Source organism: Taudactylus pleione, unplaced genomic scaffold, assembly GCF_031769625.1.
Source record: "Taudactylus pleione unplaced genomic scaffold, aTauple2 ptg000256l, whole genome shotgun sequence".
Taxonomy (NCBI): domain Eukaryota; kingdom Metazoa; phylum Chordata; class Amphibia; order Anura; family Myobatrachidae; genus Taudactylus; species Taudactylus pleione.
In genome coordinates, this window is record NW_028284658.1 from 15,064,771 (window position 1) to 15,085,057 (window position 20,287).

The 20,287-nt window shown below is 42.1% G+C and overlaps 1 protein-coding gene across 2 annotated transcripts in view; it reads right to left on the reverse strand.

The window, feature by feature from the left end:
- LOC148514970 (arf-GAP with SH3 domain, ANK repeat and PH domain-containing protein 1-like) overlaps positions 1-20,287 on the reverse strand; it is a 232,087-nt gene that overhangs the window by 92,705 nt on the left and 119,095 nt on the right. For both annotated transcript variants that reach the window (XM_088480677.1, XM_088480676.1), the window contains exon 9: positions 3,073-3,159. In XM_088480677.1, coding sequence (XP_088336803.1) covers positions 3,073-3,159 — 87 coding nt within the window. The remainder of the gene's footprint in view (positions 1-3,072; positions 3,160-20,287) is intronic.

Below are 20,287 nucleotides of genomic sequence, written 5' to 3' on the forward strand. Positions count from 1 at the left end.
TTATTTCAAAAGGTAAATAGTAGTACAAACTTGTTCTCTAAATCACCATATGGCAGCTTACATTTCTTATTATGTTCTGTATATTGAAAGTACACATGGTGGGAAGAGAGTAACAAACTCTCCCTGCAGTAAGTGAACCTGCTATTCCAGCCTATCGTGTTGCCATGCAGAGTGACTAGAGATGCCTGATGCAGATTAATTGACAGTCTGTGACCATTTGTGGGAGGTAAGGGGGTCGGCGACTCAAACGCAGGCGTGTCATAATTGTTTTCTGGGCATTGTAGCCAGCGATTTCATCCTTGTACGCAGCTTCACTGGCCCCGGCGTCTTACTTCAGACGGACATTATGAGCAACAATATGGTTACTCAGAAGTTCGATGGTGCAACCGATGTGTGACCAATGGTGCATCTTTGTACACAAGTGGCAGATTTCAGATGCTGCTAGTGAGCTTCTCAATACAAATCTCAGTGGCTGTGACAGTAGCATATTTTATCACAACCGCTGCTTACAAAGATGGAGTGATAACAGGATTTGCGCCAATCTCTGAATCAGGCCCTCAGACTCCCTGCTACCAGCTGCTCGGATAGAGATGAAGACATGAAGAACGGGTGTGAATCCCTTGGAGGTCTATTATCTCAACAGGGAGTCTAAGGGTTATTAAAACCACATTTATAAACCAAACAGCTTCTTTACATCTGGACTGCAGCTTACCTACCTTTACATACACAAGAGAGGACGTGGTGTACCCAGCATATAGCTACAGACTGCAACTGACAATTGCTTTCTAAAACCATTCTGTACTAAATACAGTAGTTAATCACGTTATATTTACTGATTATGTGCTCGGACACGACTCATTACATGGAAAAGAACAGTCTTTGGTTAATACCACTATAATGGAACACAGAATAAATTGGTTGACTTCTACAATGGAATGCTTTATCCAGTAAGCTTCGTACTGTACATAGCCGCTTGTGTGTCTGAATCTTGCTGTTCAGTACCAAGGTTGAAAGGTGCACTCTCCACAAAAATGCAATTCATAAACATGTTATATTACAGTAACTTATAATAGTAATCATTATCAATGCATAACATCCCAATGAATTCTATGAGCCTACAAGCTGCTAATTGGTACATATACTCTCCTTTCTAAACTAGATCCACCCCTACAGTCACCATTTTCTGGGTCACAGACTTCAGTATTGCTCATTATGTGTGGTCTGTAAAAGGCCTATAGGAATCATTATACCCAATTCCATTCACCCACACTATTATTTTTTGACAAGTCTATGATTAGAAATAGTTACAGAGCCACACATTGCAAACACATTGAATTATTTTATTTTTTGTTTATCATTCAAGTGGTTTGTCTTAAACTTAATGAAGCTACCTAAAATGACCACGTATCCACATAAAAATGCAGTCAGGTAATGATCTTAAATCTGCACTACAGCTAGTAAGAGGTGGTAGTGCCAGCTACACTCTGGTCAAAACACCACATTTCACTCCTGGCAGCCATTTTTCTGGAGTCTCCTCTTTAACGCTTACAACAACGAGCTAAATTGCCTTTTAAGTGTGAAAAGCATAATAAACAAGATTTAATCAAAATGGTCTCCCATCTCACAGCCAATCTTTGCCATTATTTATATATGATTATTGTAATACAGATTCATCAGTGCCCAAGGAAAAATGGCTGCATATGGGGACATGGCTGTGAGTTGGAAGAGAGCCCTGACTGTGACCATCATCCAGCCACAAAAATAGTGCACAGCAGGATCTAGACTTTCGGTTCAATGGAACTGTAACTGAGTGAGAAGTAATTCAGTGCTAAAGGTTCTGACTCTGAATGGGGGTCTCTATATGATAGTCACAAATAATAGTGCAATATGCTTGTGGCTAGTTACTTTATCTGTACAAGTCTAAAAGTTACACTACCATTTTACCGGCCCGTGGAGGTCTGTGCATAGTGCTGTATCACTGTATGACATTGTATATGCTATTTAAAAAAGAAAAAGTATGTTTGATTCACTGCTGTAGATAGATGCCTATCCAAAGCAAACAATACCAAAAATGCTCATTTATCGAATATGAAAAATATAATTGTGACGTACCCATATACAAATGTGAATTATCTAATTTTCACAAGATGTCATTAACAATTTCAGTGCATTAATTTAATAAACACTGAATGACTTGTGTTGCAGCAGAACAGGATAAAGCTGGGTACACACTATATGGTATATGTGTGACCCAGCGAAGGAATGACGTGATGTAACGATGTATTGTGTGCGCTGTACAGTACATACTACACGATCCAATGTATGAAGGAGCAAAGTATCATTCCATGCTGTACGTAGCAGCATAGCATATTCATTGCATCGTCCCATCTGCTATGCAGCACAGCAGATGGGATGATGCAAAGAATGACCGGCGTGCTTGCACAATCTGCACAATATAACGTTCTAATCCCCGTCAGAACGATATATCTTATAGTGTGTACCCAGCTTAAGTGCTTAGGAAAATTGTTTCCACCAGAATGTTACAAGTGTCTCTTTCATGCAGAAAAATCTAATTTACCCAAAGTAGTTCCAAGCCAATTGGCACCCCTACCAACAAGTAATGAGGGGCACTTAAAAAAAAAAAAAGAGTGTTAGAACCTCCACTGCACAGCAATATTTATCGTAATGACGCTGGAAACGTGACAGCGGGGTGTACCAGGGTAGAATGTGATTGTGACCTGATCACATGGTATGGTTAGGGCTAGCGCTTCTGCCAGGTAGATCCTGCTTTAAATACAACTATATGTACACCTTGGCAGGAAAAAAAAACAACACAATTTACTATGCACAAATCCCATAAAAAGAATTATAATATGCAATGGGAAAATATGGATTTTAAAAACCAGACATTTTAGGAAAGCAACGATGGAGCATAACCGTACATACATTATATACATATTGGACCCAAAGGAATGAAAGAAAAACGTGGATTTGTGTCTGACATGAGGCACTGGAAGAACTGCTGAGGGAGAGAGAATATAAGGTAATACTACAAACATGGATGATCTTTACCTCTTTAGGTTCGATCTGCAGTGTAGGTTTGAGTAGATCCCGCAGAGAACACAGCTGCTTCTTCTCTTCCTCCTGTCTGCTCTTGATCTAACATTCATATACAAAAAGGACATTATTAGACACATGTGCTCTCCGTCCACTTAAAGGTCATTATTGTTCTTTAATAATCCTGCAAGTCAATCATCATGCCCTCAAATGTTAAAACTAGCTCCATGCCCACAGATGCACAGGCATCTCCCCCACTTCTAAAACAACTATCCTAAATACACCACAGTCATCAATTCTCTGCACGAAAAGGGCTCTGATTATACAGTGTTTTTTTTTTTGCTTAGACAACTTGCCAACGCCTACTATGGGTGATCCTGAAAATAAATGTGAACTTATGCCTGCAAAATTGTTGCCCAACATGTATATTGAGCTGCATGGATTTTAAGATACATGCAAATGAAAACACACAGTGTATACATGCCCCCACTGTTTGTCCAAAGGCATTAGCCATAACTAGCGCACTATCACTAATGATTGTTACTCATTTAAGAAAAAGTGAAATGCATAAAAAAAAAAAAATGTATATAGGTTTAGTTGGCACAAATTTACTACAGATGGGGAGGCCCAACGCTCCTTCTCTTTAAATTTCTAATAAAGTTGTTCTTTCGCAATACTACTGTGCTAATATTTTTGTTATTATCTGTATTTATGACATGTAATCTACTTGTCTCTTTTTTTAAGTGCATTGTTGGAATTACCGTCTTTGATTCCCTCCAAACCCTCCCTTTTTTATCCTTTCTGTATTCCTTCCCTTCTGTGGTTCACGTACTAATGGCCATATTCAAGATGGGGCGAAAAGTCTGATAATTTATTGCCGATGACATCATTTTCACCTATTTCCAATATCCCTGTATTCAATTTCATTAACTTTTTGCCTGTGTGAAAAGTCAATGTAAAAAAACGGGGATAATTTTTCGCTTGCCTTTAGCAGGTGAAAAAAAGTGCAGAATTGGGGTTTAGGGGTGCAGACTTAAAAAAAAAAAAAAATAGCCTGCACCCCTGGGAATGGTCCCTAAAAAGAATCTGTGTTAAAAAAAGGTAAAAAAATAAATAAAAATAGGGACACCCCGAAAAATGTATTTAAATTTTGGGGTTTAAAAAAAAAAAAAAAAATAGGGCTCACGCTTCTAAATTAGCAGAATGGAGTCCAGAGGGGTTCCTTTAAATGCGGCAGGTGTTTTCTTCATCGTGGGAGTAGCGGCAGGTGCATTTTTGCTGAATTTAAAAAAATCATTTTAGGGACTTAAAAATATGCTTGCACCCATTTTCAAGTACCCCAAATTTGATGGGCATAGTTATTTTTCCCCAAAAAAACTTCTAAATGCTCTTCTGCATTACCTTCTTCCAAGCCGGATTTATGCACCTGCCGCGGCTATTTAAAAACCCGACTTTCTTCTTTTTCTGGACATCTTTGGGGGGTCCTAGGATTATTTCCCGAAAATTCCTGTTTTTTTTCGTGGATCCAAGTTTCGCCTGTTCTCGATTTCGCCTACTTTGAAATTGAATACGGGGAATAGCGGGCACGCAAGCGATACTTTTCTGCCAGGAAATCAGGCGAAGGAGGTGAAAATCTGGACTTTTCGCCTCAATTGAATACGGGCCTAAATCTCTAATGAACATTATTGATGGAAAAAAAATATATACACACATATACCCCTATATACAGTATATTTACTAAACTGCGGGTTTTTAGAAGTGGAGGTGTTGCCAATAGATTCTAGCTTTTATCTTATAGAAGATGCTAGATAAATGTTAAGTAGAATTTGATTGGTTGCTATGGGCAACATCTCCATATTTAGAACCTGCACTTTAGTAAATATACCCCATAGTGCTAAATCATCTTTACACCAGGCCTAAGGATGCCTCAAAACTTATACCCCTAAAGATGCAGCCTACTCTAAATAGGTTGCATGTACTGTAAGTAACGTGCTTGCATGAGTGTCCCTGATCCACCTCTCCAGGCTTAATGGTTCTCAAGGTATAGAAAATAACAGATTAATGGCCGTGTTCAATTAGCGGCGAAAACGGCCGTTTTAAAAAAAAAAAACAGGCGAAAACGCAATTGGCGAAAAAAAACTTGAGAAAAGTTTTCTTCATTCCAGACCAGGCAAAAAAAATGCAAAATCCCTATTTTTGGCAAAAAATTTGGGGATTTCTTTCAGAACCCTTTGCATATCTCCCCCGAATGATATATGACCCCCCCAAAAAAATTGTAAGTTGCACACTTTGGCGAAAAACGACCGCACAAATTTTTTTGGGAAAAAAAAAATAGTTGAAAATGGTTTTAATGTATTGGGTCTGATTTTTCGGGGGACAGTATGGATGTATGAAGTATTTTAAATATCGCATGCGGTCGCAGAAGGCATTTTTCACGGTTTTTAAAATTGTGTTTGTATGACACGAAAATATACTTGCACCCATTTCAACATACCCCCAATTTACATGGAACAGTAATTTCCTGGAAAAAAATTGCTTCCTATAATTTTCAACGGTTTTAATTTTTTTTTTCATACAAAATTGCACGGTTGTTTTTTGCCAGTTTATCATTAGGGGGGGTGTCCAAAGGGTTCTGAAAGAAATCCCCACATTTTTAGCAAAAAATAGGGATTTTGCATTTTTTTTCGCCTGGTCTGGGATGGAGAAATCTTTCCACCAGTTTTTTTTGCAAAAATATCTCCCTTTTTTTGGTGAAAAATGTCTGTTTTCACCTATGGCGAATTGAATATGGCCCTTAGGCCCACACTGAGTAGCGCTATTGATGGCGGAGCGGTTGCTGACCTAGTGGCCCACCAACACCCTATTCACACTAGGTCCTACTGTGCAAATGAAAAAAGGAGACAGTGCTAAAATTACTATAGAAACTCCGATCTGCAGTAATGAAAAACACAATCTATTAAATTTCAAATGAGAAAAAGACCTGTATCAATGCATACATGAAATAACAGGGATGTGCGCCAGACCATTTTTGCTGGATTTGGATTTGGTTCTAATTCATCATCCGGCTTTGGATTTGCCAAACTGTGGTGACTGGCTTTGGATTTGGATTTTTTACAAAAATTGGCAAAAAAAGCTAAAATCACATAAATAGGGCTTTTTTCTCTTCCTAGAGTGTTATTAACCTCAATAACATTAATTTCCAGTCATTTACAGTCAATTTAGACCACCTCACAGCTTAAATTTTAGTTTTCACCATTATTGGCCAAAGGTTGCAGTGAGCTGACTAATTACCAAGCGTCAGAGCAGCGGCACAGACACCACAGTTTAAAGCACATCTATGAAACATTGCCACACAGCAGTGGCAGAAATGAAAGGTAGTTCAAGATGGAATTGTCCTTGGGCCCTCCCACCCACCCTTATGTTGGATATTAAAAAGGACATGCAGAGTCACAGTGCTTTTATACATAGAGGGCTAGTGCCCAAAGGAGTCACAGTGCTCTTGATTTATACACAGAAGGCTACTGTCCAAGGACTCATGGTGCTTGTATACACAGAGGACTAAGGCCCAAAGAGTCACAGAGCTTTTATACAGTGGGCTAAGGCCCATGCAGTCACAGAGCTTGTATACACAGAGAGCTTATGCCCAAGAAGTCACTGTGCTTGTATACAGAGGGCTAAGGCCCATGGAGTCACAGAGCTTTGCATACAGTGGGCTAAGGCCCAAGCAGTCACGAAGCTTGTATACACACAGTGGGCTTATGTCCAGTAAAGTCACGGAGCTTGTATACACACAGTGGGTTTATGCCCTTTCACGGAGCTTGTATAATACACACAGTGGGCTATGCCCTGTCACAGAACTTGTATAATACACTCAGTGGGCTTATGCCCATTCACAGAGCTTGTATAATTCACACAGTGGGCTATGCCCTGTCACGGAGCTTGTATAATACACTCAGTGGGCTTATGCCCTTTCACGGAGCTTGTATAATACACAGTGCACACAGTTGGCTAAGTCCAGTCACGGAGCTTGTATAATATACACACAGTGGGCTAAGCCCAGTCACGGAGTTTGCATAATACACTCAGTGGGCTAAGCCCAGTCACGGAGCTTGTATAATATAAATAATACACTCAGGGCCTGATTCAGAGCCGGACGCTCTGACCAGAGTGCTCGCTCTGAATCAGGGCCCTCCTACATGAAAATGGAGCGGCCTTATGGACGCTCGCATAGCTGTGGGTTACCACCCACAGCTATAGCGAGCGTCCATGATGATGGTCGCGATGGTCAAGACCATCGCGACCATCGGGCTTGCGACGGAGACCCTGCGGTAGGGTCTCGCTGCCGCAAGCCCTGTAGTGATTTTGGCTCTATCAGAGCCAAAATCACTCCCACTGACATCACTAGTGATGTCAGTGGGGCCGGCTTCAGATGGTAGGCTTTCCCATGGGAACGCCTCCGTCTGGCAGCCACGCCCCCGGCACGCCCACCAAAGGGGGCGTGCTGTCACTCAACATCGACAGCACGCCCCCTTTGGTGCGAGACCCGGAGCGACGGAGAGCCCGTCGCTCGCCGGGTCTCGTGCATGCGCACGACGGAGCTCCCTCCGTCGTGCGCACGCGCAGTAGGGCAACATCGACCCGCTTGCGAGCGTCCTGCGCTCGCGAGCGGGTCTGAATGACCCCCTCAGTGGGCTAAGTCCAGTCACGGAGCTTGTATAATATAAATAATACTCTCAGTGGGCTAAGTCCAGTCACGGAGCTTGTATAATACACTCAGTGGGCTAAGTCCGGTCACGGAGCTTGTATAATACACAGTGCACACAGTTGGCTAAGTCTAGTCATGGAGCTTGTATAATATACACACAGTAGGCTAAGCCCAGTCACGGTGCACACAGTGGCAAGAAGTAGAACTACTCTCTCTAATCTAACTCTAGTCTCGCTTTTCCCCTCTCTATCACTACCTAACTAAGCGTGACTGTTCCGTCTGGATACAGTCACGTGAAATGGCGCCGGGCGCCGCGCCTTTTATAGAGGCCGAACGTCACCCAGCTCTCGTGAGGTCTCACGAGAATCCGACGCCGGACGGGTGACGTTCGGTCTTGAGGTGGAATCCGAGTCAGGCGGGAACACCCGAACTTGCGTTCGGGTGGACTCGGATTCCACCTGTTCGGAGCGGTTCGGATTCCTCAGAATCCGAACCGCTCATCACTATGAAATAATAGCAATTAGCTAAACTAACAAGTAAAGTGTAACATGTATCACAATGTTATGATTTAATGTGGATGCTATGTACTGTTACACCTATGTTCAATAAAAACAAATTGGATAAACAAGATACAAATAAGTTGTTCCTTATACATTTCCTACCTAAACACTATTTAATGACACTTTTTACAGAGTCCAACTTCCATCTGGCCATTACCACCCAATCACTCTTAACTGTGACATTCATTTTTTTGCATAAATTTATGGATGAATGTCTTCCTCCCCTCCTGAATACAATGAATTCATCAGGAATAGGTAGGCTTTATAAGAAGACATGATATAGGGGACAACATTCAACATATAGTTCATCTTTCTCATTTAGAATTCCACTGTTTTACTGATAGTAAGAGGCAAAGAAAAAAAGAAACTTTAAAAAGGATGGATTAAGAATGTATGTTCACCATCCACATAAAATTAGTTTCCTGGATATTTTCTCACTGGTTTTTGAGTATTATATAATTCTCATAAATTCCATGTTCTATTACAAATGTGTCCTTATACATCTAGCCTGACTGCGCGCTAAACAGCCTTTCTAGTGGCACCATGCTGTGGCGTGACTTGGTAGCGCTGAGTGTGTTTTTATGCGACCTTTTCCCTTCAAGTGCGTCTTATTCGCACGGTGATGCGAATAGTTAGCACAAGCAGCTTCTGCTGATTAATATGATATGTGACCTGCCCTTAGTTTTGTTTGTCTGTGACGCAGAAGCTGCTTGTGCTAAATATTCACATCACTCCGGCGTTATGTGTAGTGCGACTTGTAGCGCACGGAGGATAGATGTATGTGGACACATCTGTAGCTATGCGTGGAACCACTGGCAATTGGTATATACTGCCCGTAGTTCTACATGGAACACCTCCTTCATGAGATCCATTATCTGGTAGTACAGTCAGGTGCATAAATATTGGGACATTGACAGCATTTTCATATTTTGGCCTCTATTCACCACCACAATGGCTTTGAAATGAAACAAACAAGATGTGCTTTAACTGCAGACTTTCAGATTTAATTTGAGGGTAATTACATCCAAATCAGGTGAACGGTGTAGGAATTACAGCGGTTTCTATATGTGCCTCTATATGTGCCTATATAGAAACCGTTGTAATTCCTACACCGTTCTCCTGATTTGGATGTAATTACCCTCAAATTAAATCTGAAAGTCTGCAGTTAAAGCACATCTTGTTTGTTTTATTTCAAAGCCATTGTGGTGGTGAATAGAGGTCAAAATATGAAAATTCTGTCAATGTCCCAATATTTATGCACCTGACTGTATGTGCCCATCCGTCCCGGTCTGATTCTGCTGGTAGCTGGGGTTGTTGTCCTCTTAGCTTTCTTTTTGAACCTGTTATGATTTCAGGATTTGTGCAATAGGTTGGGGGAAGTACAATGAAGGTGGGCAAGTTCAAGTAAGATTTCCAAGAAAAGTTGCTGGCAAATATTGCGTATGGCCTTTTATATCTCTGCCCCCTGAATAGGAGTGGATATTTAACCCCCATGTAAGTTGTGTAACATTATTTGTGCAAACACTGAATTAACAGTAGACATGGGGCTCATTGTCAGTAAATCCACTGTGTACTCTAGAGAAGAGAACAGCAGTGCAGTTAAAGACTCTGTGAGATTAACTGACAGACTCCAAACTTTATTTTATAAAAGATTATTTTATCCACAGCAGACCAGAAATAATTTTAGTATACTCGACAAGTCCTCCTGCAGTTGTCAGGCAATTTGATGGACTTTATTTTAGTTTCTTCAGTTAGGATAATATGTCACAGGAGACTCAGTATGAATATAGAGCCAAAAGAAAATATATATAGCTTATGATATACAGAGTGATCTTCACTTCAATAAGGTATAGTGAATACATCACTGGGCAGTATCTATATCTATAGATCAGACTCTCTTCTCTCTCTTGCACTGGCACTTTTATGTTCAAAAATGGCTGAGGGTCTGTGATGTGCCTCCAGAAGTTGAAAAGAGAAGGAAAAATTTAGGCTTTTACTGCGATGTATTTTAGGCTTCAATGTTAACAACAGACAGGATCTTATTTAAGCAGAAATGCAGCATCAGGTTCTAAAACCCGGCGCTTCTGAATGTGTTTATGCCCAAAAATTAAAAAGGCAATGATTTTACGAACAAAACATTTCAAGCATAACACAATTGGGAGCACTGGATTATCTTAATAAATAAACCCCATAGAGAGGCCTAAAGAGGAAATCTTTGGTATTTATCAAAGTTTTAGGTTTATATTGTACCGAATGCTTGTTGATATGTGTGCCAGTGCCTTCTGTTTTTCAAATAGCTGCTTCTGGAGATGGCCTGATGGTTGAACTGGCAGCACTTAAGTGTGGGTTCTAATGAGCACCCTAGTCTTTAATAAGCAATGAATCAATAGATATAGGCCAGAGTCACAGGCTTAGGTTTGTAACTGAAAAAGTCAGGCTCCAGTCAGGGGCACAGGAAATGAATCAAGGTATGGAGCAGGTATGGGGTCTGATCATTGGCACACGCAGCACATTTCATTGGTGTGTGTGCTCCCAGAGAAATCTAGAAAGCAATACTCTGAGAGATTTGTCTACCACTATTTTCTTTTTTTTTTTTATATATTTTATAGTAAGACTGCAATGAACATTACAACATAATGGTCAACAAGTAACAAGACATCGGTAGGTATACAGCAGTAAATCACATCAGGTTCCATGAAGAAAGTAGAATTACAAAACCTAAAAGGGGGGAGTACCTGAAGACAAGAAGGTTGAATGTTAAAGTGTCAGCAGAAATCCATTGGGATAGTTTTCTTTGCAGCTGCTGCAATCTTTGCTAACAGTAGACAGGCACATCTAGAAGGACAGGACGACCCAGATGATGGCATAACATCCCACATGGCCCACTCAGGTGTTAATTCAAAACTAATTTCCAACGTGGTGGATATATATGTGTGTACCAGGGGTGTATCTAGGGATCCAAGCGCCCCTGGCAATGTAATGGACTGGCGCCCCCCTACCCCCACCTATGCAGTGCCCCCAGTAGTAATCCCCCCTATGCAGCATTGCCCCCAGCAGTAGTCTCCCCTATACAGTGCCCCCAGTAGTAGTCCCCCCTATGCTGCATTGACCCCAGTAGTCCTCCTATACAGTGCCCCCAGTAATAGTCCCCAGTAGTAGTTCCCCCCTATATAGTGCCCCCAGTAGTAGACCCCGCTATACAGTGCCCCCAGTAGTAGTCTTCCCTATACAGTGCGCCCAGTAGTAGTCCCCCCTATACAGTGCCCCCAGTAGTGACCACCTCCCCTAAATTGCCCCCAGTAGTGGCCACCCCCCCTAAATTGCCCCCAGTAGTGGCCACCCCTATACAGTGCCCCCAGTAGTGGCCACCCCCCCTAAATTGCCCCCAGCAGTGACCACCCCCCTAAATTGCCCCCAGTAGAGGCAACCCCTATACAGTGCCCCCAGTAGCGGGCAACCCCCTCATAAAGTGCCCCCAGTAGCGGCCACCCCCTATACAGTGCCCCCCCTGCTGTGCCAGGCTTGCACACAAACAAAGAAAAAAAATACAATTTACCTGATTCCAGCTCCTGACGCGACCGCCACTGTCCGCTCTGAGTCCCGGCCCGCTCTTCTCCTGCATGGGAGAGACGTCATGATGTCTCTCCCATCACCCGCAGCGGGGGGAGCCGGAAGACGGAGCTCCAGCCGGCTCTCTCCGTGGACGACGCAACAGCAAACGAGAGTCTGTCTGACTCATTGGGTGGCTGCTGTTACAAACACACAGCCGCCGATGGCGGCTGTGTGTTTGTAAACTGTGTAGGGCAGACCGCTCTCACTGCGGTCTGCCCTACACTTGTGGGGCCGGGGGACTAGTCCACCCCTTGGCTGCTGGTGGCACTGCCGGACAGCGCCCCCCCTTTAGTCGGCACCCCTGGCGAGTGCCGTCCTAGCCAATGGTTAGATACGGCCCTGGTGTGTACTAGGGACCAGAACCTCTGCACCTCCGCACAGGACCAAATACAATGCATTAGATCCGCGTCAGGTTGTTTACACTTAAAACAATTTGAGTCTGTGGAAGTGCCTGTAAGGAATCTTAGTTTGGGGGTGAAATAGGAGCAATGCAATCATTTATATTGCATTTCAGTGTAGGATGCCGATATTAGTTGCTTGTTAAGTCTAACAAAAGATTTGAAAATGGTGGATAAGGATACGGTAGGAAATGTAGAACACCATTTGGCGACTCCAGCTGTCTCTACCTCCAAATTTATTTCCAGGAGTATATAAGTGTATAGTGTGGAAGTGGAGAACATAGAAGGGCAGCGAGACAGCACATAATCCAAACCGCTTTTCCCAGATGCTATGGGGAGTCGAGGGATTAAAGCGGTGACATAGCTATGTACTTGGAGGTAGACGAATATTGAGATTTGAAGGCAAGGGAATCTTTCCTGTAATTGGTCGTGGGAATAAATAGTCATGGTGGATGGATCTAATAATTGATATATGTAATGTAGTCCCTGTGAGCTCCAGGTACTAAAAACCTGGGTTAGAAAACCAGCAGCAAACCCCGGGTTATGACCAATGGGAAGAAATAAGGAGACACTAAGAGACTTTCATTTGAGTTCTGGCGTGTCGCCAAGCCATGCAAGTAGTATGAAGTAGTAAGTTGTGTTACATGAGGTGGGAAAGACGAGGGATGTGTATGTAATAGGCTAACTAATGGGGCATCAGTGTTAAAAGATTGTTCTACCAGAGTGTCAGCAAATCCATTTATTCCCTTAATCCAGTCAATTGCATAGCAATAGTTTGACGCTATGGCATAGGATCTTAAGCAAGGGAGATTGGTTCCTCCTAAAGTGGGTGGTTGACTAAGTTTGAATAATGAGATCCTGGGTTTTTTATCCGCCCAAATGAACTTGCTGACCTCTCTGTTAATCAATTTTAAATCAGATTCCAAGGGGAGTAGAGGAAGCATCTGAAAGAAATATAGAATCGTAGGAAAAAATATCGTTTTGATTAACTGACATCTACCGAGATATGAGAGTGGGAGGTGTTTCCATTTTTTTTTCATCTAGAAGTGTGATTTGTATTAGAGCAGGGAACTTGGCTGCATATAGGATCGAGGTATGTGTCGGAATGTTAAGACCCAAGTATTTCAAAGTTGTCCTAGCCCATTTAAAGGGAAAAGAATCCTTCTAATCTTTAGTGGCGTCTGGATGTAAGGCCAAGGCCTCCTTTTTGTTGTAATTTATCAGAAAGCCGGAGATTGCATGAAAATCCTTAAAAATGTGAAGAAGTTTGGGTATGGCAGAATGTGGGTTCTTAAAATATAATAGTAAGTCGTCTGCATATGCAGAGACTTTCAATGTGTTATCTCCGATTCTTATTCCTTGCCATTGTTGACATAACAAAAAGGTGCGAATAAGAGGGTCTATAGCCAAATTAAATGATAACGGGGACAGGGGGCAGCCCTGACGAATGCCCCTATGCAGACTAAGGGATGGAGTGTTCAGGCCATTTATTGTTAGGAATGCTATGGGGGTGTGATATAATGTTTTGAAGAGCGCAATTAATTCAGGACCAAAATGTTGTGATTGAAAAATATGCAAAAGGTGAGAGCACAATACCCTATCAAAAGCCTTGTCAGCATCACAGCTGACAATGAGCGGCTGACTATTTCTCATCTGGTGGGTTTTAGTTGCAATCGAATGACGTACATTATCCACCGAGTGTCTTCCTTTCATAAATCCAGTTTGTGCGGGGTGTATGAGATGGGGTAGTACTAATTGTAGGCGCTGGACAATAATACCAGTAAAGAGTTTAAAGACCTGGTTGAGTACGGATATTGGCCGATAGGATTGGGTCAGTGTAGGGTCTTTCTCAGGTTTCAATAGAAGGATGATTCGGGCCTGATTAAAGTCTGGTAGTGTCATGTCCCCCTTCAATATCCAGTTAAATAAAGAGACTAAATGAGGAGTCACATGGGGGGGTCGGCAGTTTGTAGTAATCGACACTAAGGCCATCCTGGCTGGGTGACTTTCCGTTGGCTAGAGATTTAATAGCCAAGGAAACCTCCAGTTCCGTGACAGGGGCTGTTAGGGAATTACGGTCTTCCTCAGAGAGGGATGGTAAATTAGCCTCTTTAAGAAAACTCATCCCCAAAGCGGGGTCGTCATCTTGTGCAGAGTATAAATCTGTGTAATATTGTAAGAAAGAGGCTGCAATATCTTCAGTTTTATGAACTGGCCCTAAGGGGCTTTTAAGTGATATAATATGAGGAGATGATTTCTGACTTCGCACTATATTAGCCAGAAGCTTACCCGCTTTATTTCCCCAACGAAAGTAGCGATGCTTTGAAAGTCAAGACAATATTGGGCTCTCTCGGTGCACAATGTGTCATACAGTCTCTTGTTATTCAGATAGCACTGTCGTGTCTCCTTGGTCTGTAGCATAGTGGCATATGATTGTGATAGCGCTACCACTATTTTCATGCCATCAATCCCCCCTGTAATCATTTTATACCTCAAATCTCCACCCATGTCATGGTCCTCCCAATATCCCCTCATATAACCTATCAATTGCCCTAACTCTGTCACCTCACTTACCTATAACCATATTAAGCTACACATTAGTGCGCTCCATTCATATCATGCCAAATAGAACTGGACAATGTATTTATATACTACATGTGCAACTCACTGCACTGCTCCATCCCCAGCTCCTCCTGGGATGGGGATAAGAGCGCAAACTGGATACAAGGGTGGCACTGTGCTACTACAGTAGTCTTGTGAGATGGCGACTGACATTAGTTGTTGTTATAGTTAACATTTTTAATGTTTTAATATTTTCTTTTTTACAGGTTTTAAAAATTTTATGTTGTTATAGATAACATTTTTAATGTTTTAATATTTTCTTTTTTTTTTACAGGTTTTTAAACGTTTGGTATGGTATTGTAATTGTGTTTTCTTTTACAGGAATGTCATGTGTTCATTTCTTGGTAATATAATGTTTTTCTTTGTTTGACAGCATGGGTCTTCCACCTTTGAGCCTGTCGCTGTTGTGGAACTACAGATCCCAGGATGCCCTAAAAACAGTTTTAACATGCTGTTATTTCACAAGGGTGGGTGTCAGTGCATCCTGGGATGTGTAGTTCCACAACAGCTGGAGACCGAAAGGTAGAAGACCTCAGCTTTACATAATGTGTGTTTTTAAATGTAATGTATGGTGATTATTTTGTTAAATACGTGTTTATTTATTTATATTTTTGTTATATTAGTTAAAATGTATTTTTATTTTATCTGTATTGAATTGATTTTTAAACATGTTTATTATTAATATAATATGTTATTTCAATATTAATAATCTTCCTGAAATGTATTTGTTTATCTTGATTACACATTTTTGTCTATTAATTAAAAAAAAAAAAATGATTGGTTTTCTAATGAATTATTAGGTGGCCCAATGATATTGGTTGCAAGTTAGTGGCTAGGTAGGGGGCACACACTGGTGGGCAGTTGGAGCTTAATGCATGACCCAGCCACCGCCAGTCTCAATACAGCGGGCGATGGCTGGGTCATGCATTTATTACCTGTGGGCACACATTGGTGGGCAGTGGGAGCTTAATGCATGACCCAGCCACCGCCAGTCTCAATACAGCGGGCGGTGGCTGGGTCATACATTTATTACCTGGTGGCACACATTGGTGGGCAGTGGGAGCTTAATGCATGACCCAGCCACCGCCAGTCTCAATACAGCGGGCGGTGACTGGGTCATGCATTTATTACCTGGGGGCACACATTGGTGGGCAGTGGAGGTGCACATATTGGTGGTCAGTGTGGTTGCATTTAAACTGTACAAATACTCACCAAACTTCCAACAAAACAAGACTTCCAGTGTGCAGGCTCCCAAAGTGCGTCTATCATCCTCCATACACAATGCTGCACAAGATGGCGATGGGGCTTGCACAGGAAGCTGTCAATCAAATTCCGCGTTTCTGCGATGAATCGTACGATTCGTCGTGAGGGAAAAAACCTCACGATCGGCTTCCAGGTTGGCTAATCTGCCCTACAGCAAGGCAGATCAGAGGACGCGAGGAACGACGAGCAGGGACGTGCATTGTGCTCGTGAGTATAAACTCACGATTTGTACTTTTATTACCTTATTCGTCGTCACGATTCGTCAAAATCGGCCAAACTGGATGAAAAATCGCTATGTGTGGGCACCTTAAGAGTTGCTATTCTAGCTGGTTTCAGCAGCATAACATATGTCTAACTATATATTTCTAATCATTTAAACGTTTTAAAACTGTATTTTTTGCAACCTATTGTATGTTATTGTGACATAATTTTTTAAACCAAGCACTGTACTATATTTGTAAATGAAGACTTAAAATAAATAAGATGAGTCCTTATGATATAAACAAATTAGTCTTCACAAGATTGTTTTGGCCATGTTTAACCCTTAGAGTGCTACTCAGAAAATAGTTAAACCCTTGACTACCATATATCATGGAATGTACTGTACTTGTGCATTTGTGGCAAGCTGTAATTGCGCATATCCACTATACGAGAAAAATGAGCGATTGAACGATTACGACATTGTTATCATTCATTAATCGTGCAGCAATTATGCCGGCAACGATTAGCGATGCGCACTCCCGCTGGTCGTTGCCGGCATCTGTCATCGACTGAACATGCAGGCCAACCTGACGAGATTGTCAGGTTGTGCATGTTCAGGGATGAGGGAGGGTGCCTGCACTGAACGACATATTCAGTGAAGGCACATTATCCACTGCACAGGACGATTGAACGATTACGATTTTGTAATCATACAGTCGTTCTACACTCGTGTAGTGGATATGCACCTTAACCCTTGTGGTTATCCATTGATGCAGAGTTACAACATTGTTACAACAAAGTAAAAAGCCAACAGTAGTTGTGGCTGCCTGCCAACTTATATGGGTTTAGAAAAGGGAAAATGAAGGCAACCATCACACAAGTGTTGGAAAGCAATGCCTTTTAAAAGTTTAGAGAAGACCATGTATATTTGTCTCACTGAAATGTGGTCTCACAACGTCCCTGCAGCATAGTGAATATGCACGGACTAAGCACTCCCAGTGATCAGTATTATATTGTAGAGTATTAATGCTTATGTGTGCAACAGTTTAATTGACACAAAGCGAATAATTGTCAGAAAGTGGATGAGTTTACTTCTTTGCATTATTTTGGGACTATTAGCATTAAACCACCTTTACAAAGCTTTAAACAACATTATTTATTAATGCCTAGATTTATACTAGACCTTTGGAACTAAATTAATACTTGTGGGTTGAAATTTCATGCACAATAATAGATTACATTCATTAATATTTGCTTATTTTGCAGCAATAAACTTAACATTACAGTGCAATACGCAGAAAGAAGAAGGGAAAGAGAGAAAAAAAGCACCCTACTAAGTAAGAGTGAGAAATACTGCATGAGGAATGTGCTCACTGCTGAATGCACATAATGATACAAGCGTCCTGACAGGACAATACTGTGCGGGAGGATCACAGGGACGGTTGCAGGCGATGCCTGTGCAGCCAAAACTTCTAACAAATCAAAATAGGATTTATTAATAATAAATTAAATATTGCCATCAACACTATTGTGATCCTGTTTCATACTTTCAGGATTATCATGTCCTCAGAATACATGTGTCAAATACAGAATGTATATATATGTGCGCAGTTACCATCACCTCATTGTTACCACATTATTTTGTCCCTTAGCCAATAAACATGGCCGTGCAAAGTGCTTTAGGAGCTTAAATCTTCCTGATCCTCTTAGGCCTCTGTAGCAGCTGAATAAGCTGCTATAACAATTGTTACACCTCTGGGTGTCAGGTAATGTAGTGATTGCTGCTTGAAGACAATGGGTTCAAAGAAGAGTTGGAAGTAAAATGGGAGAAAATGACTTAATAGCAAAGTCCTCGCAAAACATAAAAGTATTTCTGCACATAAGATACACAAGTTGCATTCACTTTTGTATAGCAGAATATGTAATATTTTCTGGGATGTCTCCATCATCTTTGCGCATTTGCAAATCCCTACAGCAGATGTTAAAGAGATGTCTCTCAACAGGAACAGCTGTGAATATTTGCTGGTGTTCCAAATGGCCGCTATTTATGTAAAGAGGTCTTCCCCAAACTTTGCTTATGTGATAACGCCCCTTCCCCCTCTAGTTCCACCTCTACAGTAGTAATGGTCAATGTGTTCAAATGGTGTACAACTCTGCATAGCCTATATACTATGCAAACGGATGCACATTCAACTCTGCATTAGCCCCAGTGTTCCTATACAGTTAGGATTAGTGTTTCCAGAGCCTGCTTTATATTCAGTGTGCTGTGCATGGGGTTACACTGCTCTGCATCCACAATGCTCATTGATAGCATGGTTGACACAAGAAGGCATGGGAAAAATGGGTGATATGTAAGCTTTGAATAAGGCAGCTTAAAATATTAATATTAAGGGTAATGATAAGTAAAAATGGCTTCCTTACATATGATCTGCATTATGACCAGGAGATCCCCCTTCCCCAATGAAAACAGAAATGAGTATATAAAAACATATAACATTTTAGCCCCCCCCCCCCCCCCAATTTTTTTTTAAGGGGGAACTGGCACAGACTGAGGGGTATATTTACTAAAGTGAGAGTTTTTAGAAATGGAGATGTTGCCCATAGCAACTAATCAGATTCTACTCAACATTTTACTAGCACCTTCTAGAAGATAATAGCTACAATCTGATTGGTTGCTATGGGCAACATCTCCACTTCTCAAAACTCTCACTTTAGTAAATATACCCCAGAGTATCTACCTACGCAGGATCTATAGAGGGCTAGTTGGAACACGAAAATGACTAAGTACTTAGTAAATAAAAAATATGAGATATGGTAAGAACTTACCCTTGTTATCTCTATTTCTACGAAGTCCATAGGGTTCCACAGGATACCTTGGGGTATAGGTGTGACGTCAGTCGCAGGGCACCAAAGAGTTAAGCTTTCAGCCTCCCAGGATGCACTAGGTCCCCCTCCTATACCCCGCCCCCGGGCCAAGGCACCTCAGTTAGTTACCAAGCCATAGGCCGGAGGAGGAGAAGGAAGAGAGAGAACAAAGATCTGGACACATACAAGAATCACATTCTCACCAGAGGGAGACGGAAAACCGGTGACCAGAGCAAAGCCCATCTGCAGCACAGGTGCGACAGGGCGGGAGTTCTGTGGAACCCTATGGACTTCGTAGAAATAGAGATAACAAGGGTAAGTTCTTACCATATCTCATATTTTCTACTTCAGGGTCCTTAGGGTATCCACAGGATACCTTGGGGATGTCCCAAAGCAGTATCCTTTAAGGGTGGGGACGCTCCTGTGCAGAAAGGAGAATCTGCCGCCCGAAGGAAGCATCCTGAGAGGCGAAGGTGTCAAACCTGTAATACCTCACGAAGGTATGGACAGAAGACCACGTAGCAGCCTTGCAGATCTGAACTGCCGAGGCACCACGTCGAGCTGCCCACGAAGGACCCACAGACCTAGTGGAATGAGCCTTCAGAGAAGGAGGGACCGGTAGGCCTTCATGAAGATAAGCTTCAGAAATAGCCATACGGATCCAGGCTGCCAAAGTTTGCTTTGAAGCAGGCCAACCCTTTTTACGGAAGCCATAGAGGACAAACAAAGCGTCCGACTTCCTAAACGAAGAAGTGCGGTCAACATAAGTCCTTAAGGCCCGCACAACATCCAAAGAGGCCTCACCCACGGAAAGACCCGGTGAGTTAAAGGCCGGAACAACTATTTCCTCGTTAACATGAAACTGGGAAACAACTTTGGGAAGAAACTCGGGCCGAGTGCGGAGCACTGCCCTGTTCCCATGAAAAACCAAGAAAGGGGGTCTACAAGAAAGAGTCCCTAACTCAGAAACACGTCTGGCCGAAGCAATGGCCAGAAGGAAAACA